At 43.5% G+C, this 17,526-nt stretch overlaps 1 protein-coding gene across 1 annotated transcript; it reads right to left on the reverse strand.

The window, feature by feature from the left end:
* Positions 1-8,461: 8,461 nt before the first annotated feature.
* Dclre1b (DNA cross-link repair 1B) lies at positions 8,462-17,483 on the reverse strand. The gene is made up of 4 exons (XM_055628695.1): positions 17,036-17,483; positions 16,217-16,382; positions 15,521-15,703; positions 8,462-12,330 (listed from the first exon to the last, which is right to left on the reverse strand). Exons 1-4 carry the CDS (start codon positions 17,222-17,224, stop codon positions 11,252-11,254), a joined length of 1,617 nt encoding a protein of 538 aa, XP_055484670.1. The 5' UTR covers positions 17,225-17,483; the 3' UTR covers positions 8,462-11,251.
* Between the last annotated feature and the right edge of the window lie 43 nt (positions 17,484-17,526).

Consider the following 17,526-nt stretch of genomic DNA (forward strand, 5'->3'; position numbering starts at 1 on the left):
CTGCAATCTCTCATCAACCTTCTTCATTTAGGTCTCTTCTGAGTGATATAGAATATTACAATGATTAAATGAATTGGCCAGGTTTGAATTCAGACCAGGTTTGAATTCAGACCAGGTTTGACTAGGATGTATCCTCCATGATAACATCAAGAGATAGGATATCCCTACATTACCCAGGCTGGCCTGGAACTCCCCACCACAGACAACAAAGTAACTGGAACCAAGGGAGCATACAACAGCACTTCAGCCTTATCTCTTCCAGAGCTCTCTGCTAAGATGCAGATACTCAAAGATCAAGAGTTGCATTTTTTTTTTTCAGCCAGGTGCAGTGGCATATGCCTGTGAACCCAGCAGTCAGGGAGGAAGAGGCAGGCAGATCTCTTTGAGTTCCAGGCCAGCCTGGTCTACAAAGCAAGTCCAGGACAGCCAAGGCTACACAGAGAATCCCTGTCTCAAAAAGAAAAAAAACAAAACAAAAAAGAGTTGTATTTTTCTATATAGATATACTATTAATTTTTTGTGATCATTCAACTAACTAAAATATTGTCTTCTCTAATAAGTTATAGTTTTTTTCATTGATGAATCCTAGTCTTAGCCAGTTATAAGAGTTATGCTGATCATGGGCTGGAGGGATGGCTCGGAGGTTAAGAGTAATTCCAGCATTCAGGAGGCTGAGGGAGGCAGATCTCTGAGTTTGAGGCCAACCTGGTCTACAAAGTGAGTTCTAGGACAGCCAGCACTACACAGAGGAAACCCTGTCTCAAAAACAAAAAACAAACCAAAACACACACACACACACACACACACACACACACACACACACAAAGACCCTATTCTTGATGCTACAGTCTAGGGTTGCAGCAGTGAACAAAACAGACTAAAACCAAAATGTCTTGCCACTTACAGTCCAGTAGAATGAGGCATACAATAAACAAAACTATAAAATGTATTTTTTAAAAGTGTAAGTGTTCTATGAGGAACACAAAGAGAGTGGATAAGGAACACAGGCAGGTGGGACCATTTTAAGTGAGGTGGCAGTGTTAGCCTTCCATTGATAGGACAAACTACCCGACACAAACCATCTAAAAGGGGGAAAGATATAGTTTGAGCTATGGTTTCAGGTCTCAGTCCACAGCATCCTGACTCATCACCGTGGGCTTATGTTGAGACTGAACACTGTGGTGGAGAGCCCATGGCAAAGCAAAGCTGTTGGCCTCATGGGAGGCAGGAAGCAGAGAGACAGGAAGGAAGATAAGTCCTTCATAGGCATGTACTCTGTGACCTATTTCCTCCAAACATGCTCTATCCCCTAACTGCCCATTCAGCTATGAACTCATCAATGGATGAAGTTAGCACCTTCATGACCCAACAACCAAGGTGGGAACTAAGACTTCAAAACATGACTAAGAGTGTGTGTATAACATACCAAAACTAAAACGGTAGGTAACCAAGTAAAACCTTGCTAGGTAAAAAACCTGTGGGGGCTGAGGGAGCCACGTGCCAAGTGGAGTACTGCAGGGAGAGAACAAGTGACGTGTGTGCTGATTCCCACACGGGGGTAACCGCAACGTTAGTAGGTGAAGGCGCCAAATCATATGGGCCATGCAGAGCGCTCAAGGAAGTTTGACTTCTATTGAGTAAAACCTTTGGAGGATTTAAACAAAGAACTAGTGTGATCTGATGTACCTCACGCCAGCTTCAGGGTCTGGACTGTGGATTTGGGGAGCAGAGAGAAGCAAGGGTGGAAGCAGGGTGAATGTTTAAGAGGCTACTGGAGTGGCTCAGAGGAGAAACAAAGATTTCTTCAAGGGTAGTGGAGGTGAAATGGTGAAAAGCAGTAAGATTTAGGATTGTATCCAGGTAGAGTTCAGGTGTTTGCTGGCAGTGTGGGGGGAAAGGGAAATTAAAGAGGAAGGGCTGAATTCTTGCCTGGTGGCTGCCACATACCTTTAATGCTGGCACTCAGGATGCAGAGGTGGGTGAGCTGGAGGCCAGCCTGGGTTACAAGTTTGAGGCATATGGGCATGATGGCGAGCGCCTTTAATCCCAGCACTCTGGGAGGCAGAGACAGACAGATCTCCATGAGTTCAGCATCTCTGTGAGTTCAAGGCCAGCCTGGTCACAAATCAAGTCCAGGACAGCCAAGAGTATACAAACAAACGCTGTCTCAAAAAACAAACAAACAAACAAACAAACAAACAAAAAACAAGTTTAAGGCTAACAAGGGCTATACAACAACACCCGTCTAAAATAAAACAAAACACTAGCAATAATTCATTGAACTCTAGGACTAGAGAGATGACTCAGTGGTTAAGAGCACTTGTTCTTACAGGGGACACAGGGTCAATCCCAGACCCACATGGCATCTCACAATCATCTGTAACTCAGGTTCCAGGGGATCCAATGCTCTCTACTGCCTCTCATCCGGCACCATGTTCATATATGATACGCATATATACATGCTGGCAAAATACGTACATATAATTATTTATTCTATTGTTGTTACTTTTTTGAAAGAGGGTCTCACTATGTAGTCCTAGCTGACCTTAAACTCAATATGCAGTCCAGAGTGGCTTCGAATTCAGAGATCCTCTTGTCTCTGCTTCCTGAGAATAGGAATTAAAGGAATACACCACCATGCCTGGACTAAAAACAAGAACTAAACTGAAAGAATGAGAAATGGACCCCATTAGAGAAACAATGGGAGTAAGATGGAATCTTAGAGTTGTTTTGATTTGCATTTTCTAATGATGAAAGACACTGAACATTTCTTTAGTGCTTCTCCATCATTCAAGATTCCTGTTGAGAATTCTCTGTTTAGCTCTGTGTCCCATTTTAAAACTTGGATTATTTGGTTTGTTGGTGTTTAATTTCTTGAGTTCTTTATGTACTCTGGATATATATATACACACACACACATATATTAGATATCTTCTTTGTTGGATGTAGGGTTGGTAAAGATCTTCTCCCAGTCTGTAGACTGCTGTTTCATTCTATTGATAGTGTTCCTTGCTTTACAGAAGCTTTTCAGTTTCAAGAGGTCCCATTTATTAATTGTAGAATAGAGGAGAGGAGATGTGGGAGGAAGGGTGGGACTGGGAGGAAAGGCGGGATCGGACTATGACCGAGATGTAAATTGAATCAATTAAAAAGAGAGAGAAACAATGGGATTTGTCATCAATGTGGAAGTACATTTTCATGTCTGATCATGACATTGCCATGGCAGCACAAGCCTGTAATCCTAGCATTCAGGGGCTAAGGAAGGAAGAGCATGAGTCTGAGACAAGCCTAAAATGTGGGTGAGATCCTGTATCCAGACAGAAACTGAGGACTGTAAAATTAACTTTTATTCACCTGATATAATTGTCATCTCCCCAAGTTGACTGCTAACCTAGGCCTAGTCCTGGAAGCTTCTAGCCTGCAAACAGTCTTATCTAGGCCTAGAATGCTTTCAGCCTCTGAGACTTACTGCTGAGTAAGCTCACCCTTTCTAGTTCTTCCTGAACTCTGGCTGGCTGGTTCAACTCAGCTGTTCTGGCTCAAACTCCTCTCCAAGCTGACTTATTCCATCTGGCTGGTCTCTCGGCCTGTGAATTTCCCTGCCTGGCCTCAAAGAAACTCTAGCAAACTGTTCTAATCTTCTGGCTCATTATCTGGCTTGTTCTGTCTTCACCTGTGTCTAGCTTTTTCTCTCTTCAACTTGTCTCTGTAAAACTCTTCCAGGAAAAACTGCCTTGAATTCCACAAACTCAACTCCAATGCACTGCCTCTCGGCTCACTGATTCAACTGACCTCCTGAAGAGCACTGACTAGAACTTGGAAATCTGCATGCCACTCTCTCCTGAGTGCTGGGATTAAAGGTGTGTAAAAACCTAGACCTAAGCTTTTCTTTACCTGAAGTTTGTTCTATACCTGGCTGGCCTTGAACTCAGAGATCTGCTTGCCTCTGTCTCCTAGGATTAAAAGCATGTGATCCAGCATATTCCAACTGGACCACACAGACCTAGGTCTGAATGTGATTTCTTGCCAGAGCAGCCATGTTCTGAATTTAAATTTCTCTACAGGCGGCTGGAAAGATGGCTCAGCAGAAGACTGGGGTTTGATTTCCAGCATTCACATGGTAGCTCACAACCACGTGAGACTCCAGTTCCAGGAGATCTAACTCACAACTATAACACAACCAAAATAAGGAAATTTTAAGGCTAGCTATGGTGGTATCCACCTGTAACCTCAGTACTCAGTTGGCTAAGGCAGAGTACAGCAAGTTCAGGGCCAGCCTGCTCTACAAAGCTGTGTGTATCCCTGTGTACACACATATGTGGAGGCCTAGAGGTTGATGTCAGGTGTTTTCCCCAATTTCTTCCCATCTTTTGTTTGTTTGTTTGTTTTGTTTTTTGAGACAGGGTTTCTCTATGTAGCCCTGGCTGTCCTGGATTCACTTTGTAGATCAGGCTGGCCTCAAATTCATAGAGGTCCGCCTGCCTCTGCCTCCCTGAGTGCTGGGATTACAGGCATGTGCCCCCACACCTGGCACCATCTTATTTTGAGACAGGGTTTTCCACTGACCCTGGAAGTAGGACGAGTGGCCAGCAAGCCTTGGGGATCTGCTTGTCTCCACTTTCCCAGCACTAGGATTACAAACACATGCTTCCACATTCTGTATCGCCCGGGTACTGGAGTTCTAAACTCAGGTTTTATGATTTCAGGTCAGGCACTTCACTGAGGCATTTCCCAAGCCCTTGTTTTAAAACAAACAAACAAACCCAGCCCGGGTGAGTTCTTTCTCCAGAAACATCCAGCTGCTCTGGCAGAGGAGATAGTATGATTTATCCAGATGTGGAGTTTTTCAAGACAAGGCTATTTTTATAAGAGAGACCAAGGGAGTGGCATTATCCTGATGGATCATGGTATACAGTCAAAGACAGGAATTGGAGCTTACAGGAGGGTTATGAAAGTGAGACACTGGCCATGGAGATACTTGAGCAAATAAACTGAAAGAATAAAAGACTTCAAGTTGAAATTCCAGGTACAGAACAATGTCTGGTAATGACAGGGTGGTGACGGGTGATTAAAGCTTTAGAGATGAAAAGTCAAAGCACCTGAGCAGCTGCAGCACTGGCCTCATCCAGGATGACAGAGTTATGAAGGAGAAGAAAGTTCTGAGTTAGTGATTCAGGTCTTAGTAAACTAGGAGAGGCAAGGATGGTCTAGCCAAATGGCATCCATTTTAAGAGACAGATGATCACAGAAAGACATAGGGTAACAGGAAGCAGCAAGGAGATCAAGGAGGATTGCAACTTCACTTCCTTTGAGCTCTTGGGAGAGAGAAGGGTGTTCTACAGTTATATGGGAGACTAGTAAGGATAAAATAGGGCTTCACGTAGGTCAGGCTGGCCTCAAACCTACTATGTGGCTGAGAATGACCTTAGAACTCCTGATCCTATTGCTTCCACCTCCCAAGTGCTGGAATTAGAGGAACATTCCATCACATTGGGCAAAGTGGCTTGTCTTTCAGAGGCTGGTCAGAAAGCTGTGTGCTCAGAGGACAGCCAGTCTTCAATTTAGGTATGGGAGGTAAAGGCAACTCTAAGATACTGAAGACAAATTTGCTTAAATCAAGAGTTAGACCTGAAAACTTGGTGAAGGAAGGAATAGGTGAGGAGAAGACCTTACAGACTTGAACTCCTGCATGACTGAGGTTTAAACTGAGCTGTAAAGTACAGAATAATTTAATTCTGCCATCCTTGGGATAACAGTGGGTAGCCAGACATGTTCTACATTTCAAGGATACTGCTTCAGGATGTTATGGCATGGTACTCTTGATTTCTTCCTACAGCTTCCTATGTTGCAACAGTTTAAGTCATAAAGGTTTGGGATAGCCACTGAGGCACACAGCAGAAGGATCAAGGACACACAGAAGTAAAAAGCAGCTTTGAAGATACCACAGGTTAAAATCTGTGGTGATACTAGTTTGTGTGTTCTCTTCCAGAAGTGGTTCCACCTTCCTTATGTGGGCATTAAAAAGAAATCCAAAAGCTAATGATTTCTAAAGATGGTACAGAAGCTAGAACCAGATTAAGCATATCATCCAGCCCCATATACCTTCAGTGTTCTAAAACGCTCATCCCAGCCTGCTCTGCTCTGTGCGACTCTCTCAAGATTTGGAGCCTCTGATCGATGTCCTTCTTTTGGCTCTTGCCCTTGTCTGAAGATTTTCCAGTTAAACTTACTCAGTACAATAACATTTGAAATTTACCATGATTTCACTCAAATACTTTTCCATTTGGACAGCTGCATCCTTGGGTGCTTCAGGTAACAGCCCTTTTGGTTACAATGACTAACCTACATTCAGTCAGAAATTTTCTATGATTGAAAGGTGATTCAATAAGCTATCTGTCTAGAAAGAAACAGGCCAAGATTTGGGGAAAATCTTGAGACTTTCCTTTGAGCTTTGTAGAACACCCTTCTCTCTCCTAAGAGCTCAAAGGAAGACTTATATATTTTAAACATATCCAGTGGGCCATGGATATGTTTAAAAACAAGAAAGCAGGGGCTGGAGATATGGGTCATTTGTTATAAACATTTGCTACTCTTCCAAAGAACCCCAGTTCATTTCCAGATCCTACATTCTGCAACCCACAACTTCCTGCAACCCCAATTCTAGAGCATCCAATGCCTCTGGCTTCTGTGGATACTCATGTGCCCACATACTGACAAATAAACATAATTTAAAATAATAAAGAAAACAACTTAAACACAAATGAGAGAGTCAAGGTAGAGAGCTATCATTAAATAAAAACACTGTGGTCAAGAGACAAACCATTTTGAGAATCCCTCATAGGCAGTGTAGACTCTGATGACACGTCAGAAGCACTTTCAACACAGCTATAGGAGGGATGCCCTGGGGAAGAGAAAGGGAAAGCACCATGAACTGATAAAGAAGTTTCTGGTGGGGGTTCTTTGAAAGGCAAGCAATAGACAGAAAGCTCATTAGTGGTAGCAGCAAAACTCTGCACGTGGATCCTCACACAGAACTGGCACTGGTGGCGCATGCCTCTAATCCCAGCACTCAGGAGGCAGAGGCAGGCAGATTTCTGTGAGTTCGAGGGCAACCTGGTTTACAAAGCGAGTTCAGAACAGCCAAGACTACACAGAGAAACTTATCTCAAAAAACCAGAGGGGAAAAAAAGAACTATTCAAGAGCCAGGTATTCCAGTATTATGGAGGCAGAGGTAGGCAGATCTTTAAGTTCAAGGCCAGCCTGGCCTATAGTGCTAGTTCCAGGACAACCAGGGCAACAGAGAGAAACTGACTTAAAAAACCAACCAAACAAACAAGCAAGCAACAAACAAAGCCAAAAACCTCTTTGAGAATGCAAAAAGAGGGGCTGGAGAGTTGGTTCAATGGTTAAGAGCACTTGCTGTTTCCTCCAAAGTCCCAGGTTCAATTCCCAGCACTCACATGGAAGTTCACCACTTCCTCAGGTACCAGGCATGCATGTGGTACACAGACATACATGCAGGAAGTACTCATACACAAAGAATAAGGTAAATAAAAAAAAGAAAGGAATGCAGAAAAAAAAAACTGTCTCTTTGGGAGTTGCCTTGGAGAACCTAGGTCAGAATCTCTTTTCTAAAAAACAAAACAACTCACATGTCTCCTATTTCTTACTATGAAGGGCAATTTGGGTCAGTTGTGAGAGATGGTCCCTCAAAGCCTACCAGGCAGATTTTTTTTTTTCCCCTGTAAAGGACTTGAGCCTGTGGAAAAGTACAAGTTCTCCCACTGATCATGAAACAAGTTACTAATGAATCTCCAGGGATTTTTTTTTTTTTCCAGGCACTTTCCAACCTAATTGCAAGACTGTCATGTATCTGGGGGAGAAAGGGTCATTCTCAGATTCTAAAAATAAGGTAATTTTAATTGGTGACTTACAGATAGATGGGACACAGTATTGTTATATATGGGAGTTCTGAGAAATCAAAGCAACTGCCCCCCTCTATTATGCCAGACATTTTCACTTTGGTAAAATGGTATGGGATTTTCTCATTATTGAAGCATGAAAGCACTACTCAAAACTAAATTCCTCAAAGCGTTTCCTTCTGCTCTCATCTGCAGTCACATAAATGCTTCTTCGGGAACATGTATGACACAGCATATAACAAAAGTGGGCAGGCTCCTTGTTGCTAGAAGATAACAGCAATATGGTGGCCCTGATGCTAGGACCTACTTTATCTCTTCCAGCCACCTGTGGGTCAACTAGAAGTGAGAGAGTTGCAAAATTTTTTTCAGAACGGTAAGCACTACATATTATTAAACTATTATTACAAGATGGATTGACTCATGTTAATGTGTCATTCTAGTGATTTCATCTGAACTCGCTATCATCTTCTGCAGAAATAATGGAAACTTTTCTAGATGGTTATTTGTCACAATATGCATCAAGAACAGAAAACAGTAATTCTTTAATTCCGATACTTTAATAATTTACTCCAAGCGGAAAATTAAAATGCAAGGCATGTGTGTGTGTTCGTAGTAAAGCTTAAAATATGGCTCACTGGCAAAGCATTCACCTAGCATGCTCAATGCTCTGAGTTTGATCCCCAGCACTGCCCAGAGAGAAGTTCCTTGTAGTATGCATACAAACAGTATAAGGGGCTGGAGAGATGGCTCAGCAGTTAAGAACAGTTGTTGCTCATGGAGAGGGCCCCCATGTTCAATTGCCAGCACCCATAAAGCGGCTCATAACCATACAGTTCCATGGGATTCTACATTCTCTCCTGATTTTCATGGACAGCAGGAATGCGTAGTGCACATAACAAACACTTCCACACATAAATGAATCTAAAAGATAAAAAAACCAGCATGCAAACACTGAGTAATATAAGAATGGTTTAATTAACATGTAGTCACAAGACATCTATTAAAATAGCCATTTTTTATTTTGGCATTTAAAATTCCAATTAAGGAATTAAGTAGATGGTATTATTCTCACTCCTCCCCCTTTCTAGTATTGTTTGTGTACGACTACACGGCAGTCAATTAGCTGGAGGACAACTTTATGGACTCGGTTCTCACCAGTTTCTGTGGCAAGTGCTTTTACCCACTGAGACATCTCATTGACCCCTTTAACATTCCTTAAAAATTATTTTTATGTATGTGTATTATGTGAGGCTGCATGAGTTTGTGCGGTTGTTCACAGTCAGAAGGCATTAGACTCCCTGCAACTTGAGGTATGATCCACTTGATGTGGTGCTGGGACCTGAACTCTTCAAGCGCACATTAAAGGCTCTTACCTACTGGGCCATCTGTCTAGCACCCTTTACATTTTTTAAAAAAATCATCATTGTGTGTGTATGTGCATGTACACACATACAAATTATATTAATTCTGAAAATGTATAGATTTAACTTATTTACATTTTCCTAAAAACTAGGGGGAAAAAAGCCCATCAATTAGTTTATATTGCTTTCTATTTTTATAGAGAATTGTTTTGAAGGCCAAAGGCTAAGAGAATCAAGTCTTTGTTATTATTATTTTTTAAGAATTACTTTATGTACATGAGCACTCTATCTGCATGTACACCTGCACACCAGAAGGGGGCACCAGATCACATTATAGATGGTTGTGAGGCACCATGTGGTTGCTGGCAATTGAACTTCAGGACCTCTGGAAGAGCAGTCTCTTAACCACTGAGCCATCTCTCCAGCACTGTTACATTATTATTATTATTGCTTTTTTTTTTTTTTTTTTTTGTGGCATCCAAGATTTCAGCTTGCTAAACACACAGAGCCATACCTTTAGCTACAAAGACCAATATTTCAAATGCTGTCATGTGCCACACAATGAGCTAGGGAATTTTACCAATAATTTAATCTGCATAGCAATCACCGGAGGAGGCAGGCATCTCAGCCCCCACATTACAGCTGAGTAAGGCTCCTCTACTTAAACAATTTACCTTGTGTCCTGGATTCCAGCCTAGACAATATCCAGGTTTCCTGTTGTACTGCAGGCCTCACCTGCTGCAGCTCCCAGGCCCTTAGAGGTTTACAGGAAGGCCACTGACAAAAACAGCACTGAGTACAGTGTGTCCAAGAGCAAAGTCTTATTTTGTTTTCTAAACTTCACCGCCCTCCTCAAAGAGCAAAACTCCTCCCTCCTTCCCAAGGGTAAGAGATAGTATTCTTTACTTCTCAGGCTCCAGGTCCCAAGATGAAGCTGCTCCTCGCCTGTGCCCTCCCAGAGCACATTTCCTCCTGGCTTGCTATCAGCCGTCTTGCCTATTGGCTTGGCATTTTGTCAGTTATGAGCAGGACAGGGTAGAACTGCACACTCTGACCTGTTCTAGCCAGCTGGCTCCTTGGTCTCTCCCTTGGATACTAAAACAAACAGGCTCTGTGTTCTGGTTCCTTAACTCAAATGTGTGGGGGTGAGGAAAAAAAAAATCCCTGCTATGTGAACAGCCAGAGGAAAACTTGGCAGCGCATCTGATCTTCTGTACTTCATTTTAACATAGTGTCTCCAAGCATCCAGTAGCTCTGACATATTCTAAACCTTAATGTTCAACTTTTTCCATGCACCACCGTGGTGTGGGGTGCTAAACCCCTAAACGGCTCTGTTCCAAATGGATTTCTCATGACATTACTTAACCCCTTCATGAAGGAGGAAGGTGTTATTTTCTCAACACTGCTTCAATGCCTCTTCGTGGTTTCCTGTTCCATTCGTGAGGCAGAGACAGGAAGTTACTTGGATAGGGTCACAGCAAGCCAGTGACATTCAGGATTAGAACAAGCTTGGGATACCACTTTATCCTTCAGCACAATGATTTACAATTTGAAAATAAATAACCCAGAGATTTTTATATGGGGAGAGAATGAAGGGGACTTGAGGAATAGGATGGTTCTATTTTGATTCAGACTCTATTTTTTCTACACAAAACAAAACACCCAACTGCATGCTGATAAAAGTTTGAGAAAAACTGGCTTAAACAAAGGTGAAGAGATTAAGTTGCTCTGGGACTTCTAAGAACTTTTAATGGGCTTATGAACACTGAATAGTTTATAATGAAAACTGTTTCTTAAATGTAATAAAAATATAAAAATACAATCTGCTCTAAAACTTAGGGTTTCATAGGCACCAGGACTCCATAAATGAGCTTTACTCCATTGAAAAGCTACTCCAGGGTGAGCCACAGGACTCTGTAAGGGAGGACACCAAACAAACTTTTGCTACTAGCCATCTTTCACTGTTTTCAAAACTGCAGTGCTGCTCCAACAGGACTGTTACACTGTGATCTCTGGTATTTTTCTACTTGCTGGTCAAAGTTCCTGGAAGAGAACCCTGCCTGGAAGAACTTCATTGGAGTAAGAAGGTATTTTAACGCCAGGCCTCTGGACTCAGTAGCTAGATAAGTGGCTTTGCTAATGTGAGATAGGGAAGAACCACAGCCTAGCCACACACTTTGGTTTCCTCTGGCTGATGAGCTGTTGCCTCCCGTAGATACCAAGGACCCTAAGCCAATTTCGTCCTGGGTTTCTGGAGGGAAAAACTCATCTACAGGCTGTAATTTCACTGAAAATTGCAATGGGGCAGTCAATACATTCGCCATCTTCTTGGAGTCACAAATAAGGACTGACTCATCACACTCTTTCCAGCAGAGGTCTGGGAACAACTGCTTCCTGGCCCGCAGAGGGAGGGGACAGAGCGGCTCAAGTTCCCCAGCCCAGGGAGAGAGGTTTTCTTCTTTGTGCTTCTTTGAGTCTCTGTCCACTTTAACCTGATCAGCGTTCTTCTCAGGGGATTCAAACACAACACCTTGGGTTCTTGCCCTCTTTAGCCTCCTTTCTAATTGCCAAAGCACATTTGTTTTCCTGGAAGAGGAACTCATGTATTGCTGCACAGAGTGTGGAATCAGGGGCAGAGAGAAGCCGGGACTCAAGATGTCTTGAAAGAACTCTCCACAAGGCTGCTGACTGACAATGGGCATCACCTGGCAAGGCCTCAGAGCTGCAACAAAAGTGCGAAGCTCAGAGTAGGATGAATGGTCAGAGTAGGGGACGATGTAGATGCTGGGGTGAGGGCTGCGTAGTCTCCGGCTTGTGGGAAGAACAGCAATGGTAGGGTGAGTCTGGTTCCACTGAAGCATGGCTGAATGGCAGATCTCCACATGGTTCACAGCGTGGATGCGCCCAGCGTTTTCCTCAACGGTGAACACGTCTGCCAGGCCCAGCAGCTGTACCAATTCCAGGCGTTGAGGACTCAATACCACCCAGGTCCGAAACTCAAGGGCTAGTTGCTCCAGCAGTGATTCTTTTCCTAGGCTATAGAGTCCTAAATTACGTTCAAGGGGTTGGGAGAAGTAAAAGAAAGAAGAGAATGAAGCTATTAAAGACTCCTGATCAACCAAATACTTAGCAAAAAAAATACACTAAATCTACATGGCAATATAGAAAGCGTATCAAGAAGGAGATGCATTTAAGATATACAGCAGATGCCAGTGTGGAGCACAAAATCCATCTATTCCTTCAGTTCCACGAGAGAAAGCATCCACCGAGCGCTAGGCACTGTGGAAATGGACAGCCTAAGGTCCAGCTCCCCAGGAGTACCATCCAGCTGCAGACTCAGCCACACACAGGTGCACAGTGCTACAAAGGCACAGAGAACAGCCACTAGCTGACGAGGTTAGGAAAGGCTTCTGTGAATGACAGACGACACTAAGCCAGGCCGGCTGGTGAAAACTTTAAATATTTCTTTGTGTGTGTGGGAACAACACACCTCCATTTAATTAAAAAAAAAAAAAACTCAATTGTACAATCTAGAGCCTATATACATATTCATTTACTTATCTATATCTACTAAGCCATGATGTTACAGATCAGCCCAGGCTCCTTTCCTTTGGCTCCCGAAGCATGCTTTTCTGGGCAGGGCAGGGGGTTGCTCAGCTGAACCCAAGTGCCATCCTCTTTGACCTTCACTTTCCTGATCATTTTCCTTCACCTGTTCTGTCTGTTCTCTCACCAGCTGTGCTACTCTGAGAAAACTCCACATATCACACTTCAAGAATGGTCAGCAACAATTATTTCTTCATGAGCAGTTAAGTAATCCTGAGGGTAGGGAGTATTTCTCAATAAGTTTGGTAGTCACCCTGGAAGGTATATAATTTCTTCACTATTTTTACTTAAAGCCATTTTTGAAACTCCTTTCAGAGTTGGGACACACGCTTTAAGATATTCATTTTCCTCTTTTGAAGACCTATAATTTTAGGAGCAAGCAAAGAAGTTATTTAGAACAGAATCTGTTATGTTTCTTAAAGGAAAAGCTGGTTTTCATAAACTAGCTCTCAAAAAGCAACTTCAAAAGAGTCCCAAAAACATTATGTACCACTGCAGTCACTAAAACAAACAGCTGTTTTTTTCAATGCACCTATTCAAAGCACAACAATCTTATAACTTTTCATACTTTTTATCCATTCACTTAGCAAATTTTTATTGACTACCTCTTTTTTAGGCATTACGTAGGCACTTGGGATATAGCCATAAGAAATGAAGACACTTGTTATGGTCTAGCTACATTCTAGCAAAAGAAATAGTAAAAAGTAAAAGGAATAAACATGCAAACTATGGAATATATATTGAGACAAGTGGAATACCGTTCCTCTTCCATGCAAAACCATTCAACAGCTTTTTACTGAGATTATAATAAAGTTCAAAATAGCGAATACCACCCCAACCCCCCTGCCTACCATGTATCTGTCATACTGGCTGCTGCCTGACATACAAAACTTCCTCCTACTTCTTTGGGGTTTCTTTTCTTTTTAAAAACATTTATTTACTTTATTTTATATGTGTGTGTGAGCTTGAGTGCGTGTCAGTGTAGCACATGTGTGTAGGAGCCCTTGGAGGTGAGAAGAGGCATTGGATAGGGTATCCAATGCAACTGGAGCTACAGATGGCTGTGAAGCACCATGTGGGTGCTGGGAATGAAGAGTAGCTTGTGCTCTTAAGCAGTGCTCTTAAAGAGTTTAGTTCACAATTGTGTGTGTGTGTGTGTATATACATTATCATCGATATAAGCAATGTCATATTTTAAAATGTACAGAATACACTGGGAGGTGATGAATCTATAGAAAAAAAGTAAGTTTGGAGCTAAGGATGTAGTTCAGTTGACAGAGTGCTTTCCTAGCATTTGCAAAACCCCTGGGTTCAATTTCAGCATCATGCAAACAGGTTGTTCTGGCACATGCTTGTAATCTTAGCACTAAAAATTAAAGAAGAGGACTCAGTGGTACAGCATGCCTAACACATGTGAGACCCTAGACTTAATGCCAGAGCTGGGGGGGGGGGGGGGAATGGGTTGAGAACTTAATAGTGAGGGTGGTGGGCAGGTTCAATATTTGTTTGTTTGAGACAGGACTGTGGCTGTTCTGGAACTCATGTATAGACCAAGCTACTTCTGCTTCCTGAGTGCTGGGATTAAAAGTTTAGGCCACCAAGCCAGCCGGGAGATTCAATTTTATTTTTATTTTATTTTTGGATTTTCAAGACAAGGGTTCCCTGTGTAGCCTTGGTTGTCCTGGACTTTGTAGACCAGGCTGGCCTTGAACTCACAGCAATCTGCCTGTCTCTGCCTCTCTGAGTGCTGGACTAAAGACGTGCGCCACCATGACTGGCTATTTTTTATTTTTTAAATAACTTTTTATGTGTATTGGTGTTTTGCTTGCATATATGTCTGTGTGAAGGTGTCAGATCTTGGAGTTGTGAGCTGCTATGTGGGTACTGGGAAATGAACCCGGGTCCTCAGGAAAAACAGCCAGTGCTCTTAATAGCAGAGCCATCTCTCCAGCCCTGAGGTTCAATTGTGTTTTATTTTATTTTTTTTAATTAAGTAATTTATTTATTCGTTTTACATCCCGTTTGTAGTCCCCTCCCTCCTCTCCTCCTGGGCCTACCCTTCCTCGCTCTTCCCCCATTTCTCCTCCTCTATTCCTCAGAAAAGGGAGCCCCCCTCTACCCACCCACCTTAGTTCATCAAGTCACATCAGGACCAAGCTCATCCTCTTCCTGAGGCCTGTCAAGGCAGCCCCAACAGGGGGAGTGATCAGAAAGCAGGCAACAGAGTCCATGTCAGAGTTAGCCCCAGCTCCTCTTTCTAGGGGACCCACTCGAACCCTGAGCAGTCTATCTGTTACATCTGTGTAAGGGGCCTAGGTCCAGTCTATGCATGGACCTTGGTTGGTGCTTCAGCCTCCACAAGCTCCTCTGGGCGCCGGCAAAGTTGGCTCTGTTGGTCTTATTGTAGAGCTCCTGTCACCTCCAGGTCCTTTTATCCTTCCCCTCACTTTTCTACAAGATTCCCTACACTTGTCCTAACAGAGTCTCCACATCTGTTGAGGTTCAGTTTTAAGTAAGATAATCATAGGTTTTACAAGGAAGGAGAAACCTGCACAAAGACTTGAAAACAACGAGCACCTTTAAAGAACTTAGATTCACTAAGCATGAATGAAAGAAAAGGAGGCACTCACCAATCTTTACATTATGTTGTGGGAACCGTCGAATGAGCCGGACAATCTGCCGAGTAGCTTCTTGTCGGGAAGGAAGAACCAGGTCTGGATTGCAATTAGTGTTGTCCAGATATAAAATATCAATCTGTTTACCCAGTATTGGAGTGGGCTCCTTTAGCATGGATGGTGTATATCGAAAATCACCTGGAAGAATAATATATGAGGTGGGAGAAGAGGGCAAAACCCAAGAGATAGAAGCCAAGCCTCTCCTACCTTCAGCAACAGATGGACACTGCTCACCGGTTTATGGAAAAAACTATGTGTCCTGGCACTGAACTGTACAGTATAGCTTCTTTATGAAAATGTCTCTATCCTATTCTTTTGTTGGTTTGTTTGCTGTTCTTTTTTTGGGTGGGGGGTGCTTTGTTTTGTTTTGTTTTGAGAGACAGGGTTTCTCTATATAAGTTGGCTGTCCTAGAACTCTCGATGTAGACCACACTGGCCTTGAACTCATAAAAGATTAGCCTGTCTGCTTCCCATGTGCTGGGGATTAAAGGCATGCACTGTCCCCCTGCTCCTGTGTTTAAAGGTTTGGTCCATTGAAGAGTAGAAAATCAGTTGAAAAGGGTTACTGTACCTATATGGGATGAAGCCACAAGGACTGCTTTTCTGAGCAAAGGCAGCTGGGAAGGGAGAGGGATCCCTTGGTTGGCTCACCTGTGTAGAGAATTGTCCCAAAGTATCCTTCAAAGAGAAACATGACAGAACCAGGGCAGTGGTTGGCATCTATAAGGGTCACAGTCATGGTTTCTTGCCCAATCTCGTCTAGAGGCAATACGTGGCTTTCACCAATCTCCAGGGCTCGGATCCACTGCTTAGACACCTGGGGAAACAATTGGTCACCACAGAGTAACCATAGAGTCCTCTTCTGGATCAGGAACATTCAACACGGAAAGCTGACCAAGCCCTGAGCCACTCTCATGTAAGCTGTTCTCATGTTCCTCTTCTGGCTCCCCACCCTTTGTACAGGCTTAAACTCAGAATCTGACAACAGTCTAGATGAAGGCTTACAAACTTTCTCCTATCATAATAATCCTGACTGCGGTGGAAGACATCTGTCAGAAAAAGTTACAGTCAGACTGCCAGGACTCAGACGAGCAACATCTGAATCAGGCAAAATGAGAAGTTAGATAATATATTTTTATCTGGTACATTAGATGAATTACTCGGGTTAGGTGTGAGTGTCGGGGAACTATCTAACAATACCTGCGCATCTTCAGTCTGGTATTCTTAAAAGCGAACTAGGAAAACACTAGTCTATCGTTTAGGAAAAGATAGGAATAATTTTTCTTGTCTAAACTTACAACTAAAATTTGTCAAGTTAGTCAGCTAGAGGCCACTCTCACTCTGGGACTCTACCCCACATTTGTTTAAAAAAAAAAAATGCAGTCCTTATGGCTCCCACTCTGTGATAGATCAGAAATTCCCACTCAGATTCCTGGACTAGGTCTCAGAGGCCAAATCCAGCCCCAATACCTGCAGGTGACGATGCAAGAGGTGGGCAGTAATGGGAGAGCAGTAGAGGGGTCGTGCCCAGGTGCTAGACAGGCCCACCGTGTGGTCACTGTGCATGTGGGACAGGAAGAAGAGCCTCGCGGTACCAGCGCGGCGCAGGCTCCAAAAGTCCACAGCAATGGGCGTATGGGGGATCACGACCCCGTTCATGGTGGCAGAGCTGGGGAGTCACCAGTGGGGTCTTGGCGGGAACAGCACTCCCGCGTGAGGCTTCCACGACAGCGTCCCGACGACATGTGGGCGCAGGTCAAGGCCAGAAGCCCTAAGGGAAAACCGCCCCAGAAACGGAAGAAGACAGAGTGAGTGCAAGGAAGTGGCCGCGCTCCGGACGGCCAAAGCGAAAGCGCCCCAACGAGGAAGAAGCCCGAGAGCATCATTCACACCCGCGCGCCGGGGCTCAGGCCCAGCCAGCCCGCACTCGGTCAAAGCGCGCGCGGCGGCGCGGAGACAGA

The sequence above is a fragment of the Psammomys obesus genome, unplaced genomic scaffold (assembly GCF_907164565.1).
Source record: "Psammomys obesus unplaced genomic scaffold, mPsaObe1.curated_primary_1811, whole genome shotgun sequence".
In the NCBI taxonomy this organism is placed as follows: domain Eukaryota; kingdom Metazoa; phylum Chordata; class Mammalia; order Rodentia; family Muridae; genus Psammomys; species Psammomys obesus.

What these genes read in the sequence shown, in the direction of transcription:
- Dclre1b (XM_055628695.1), bottom strand. Translation starts at nt 17,224, where the DNA reads ATGAACGGGGTCGTGATCCCCCATACGCCCATTGCTGTGGACTTTTGG. An exon ending in TGGGACAATTCTCTACACAG is followed by an intron (nt 15,704 to 16,216) that starts GTGAGCCAACCA and finishes TTATTCTTCCAG; the next exon opens with GTGATTTTCGATATACACCA. An exon ending in ACAACATAATGTAAAGATTG is followed by an intron (nt 12,331 to 15,520) that starts GTGAGTGCCTCC and finishes AACGTAATTTAG; the next exon opens with GACTCTATAGCCTAGGAAAA.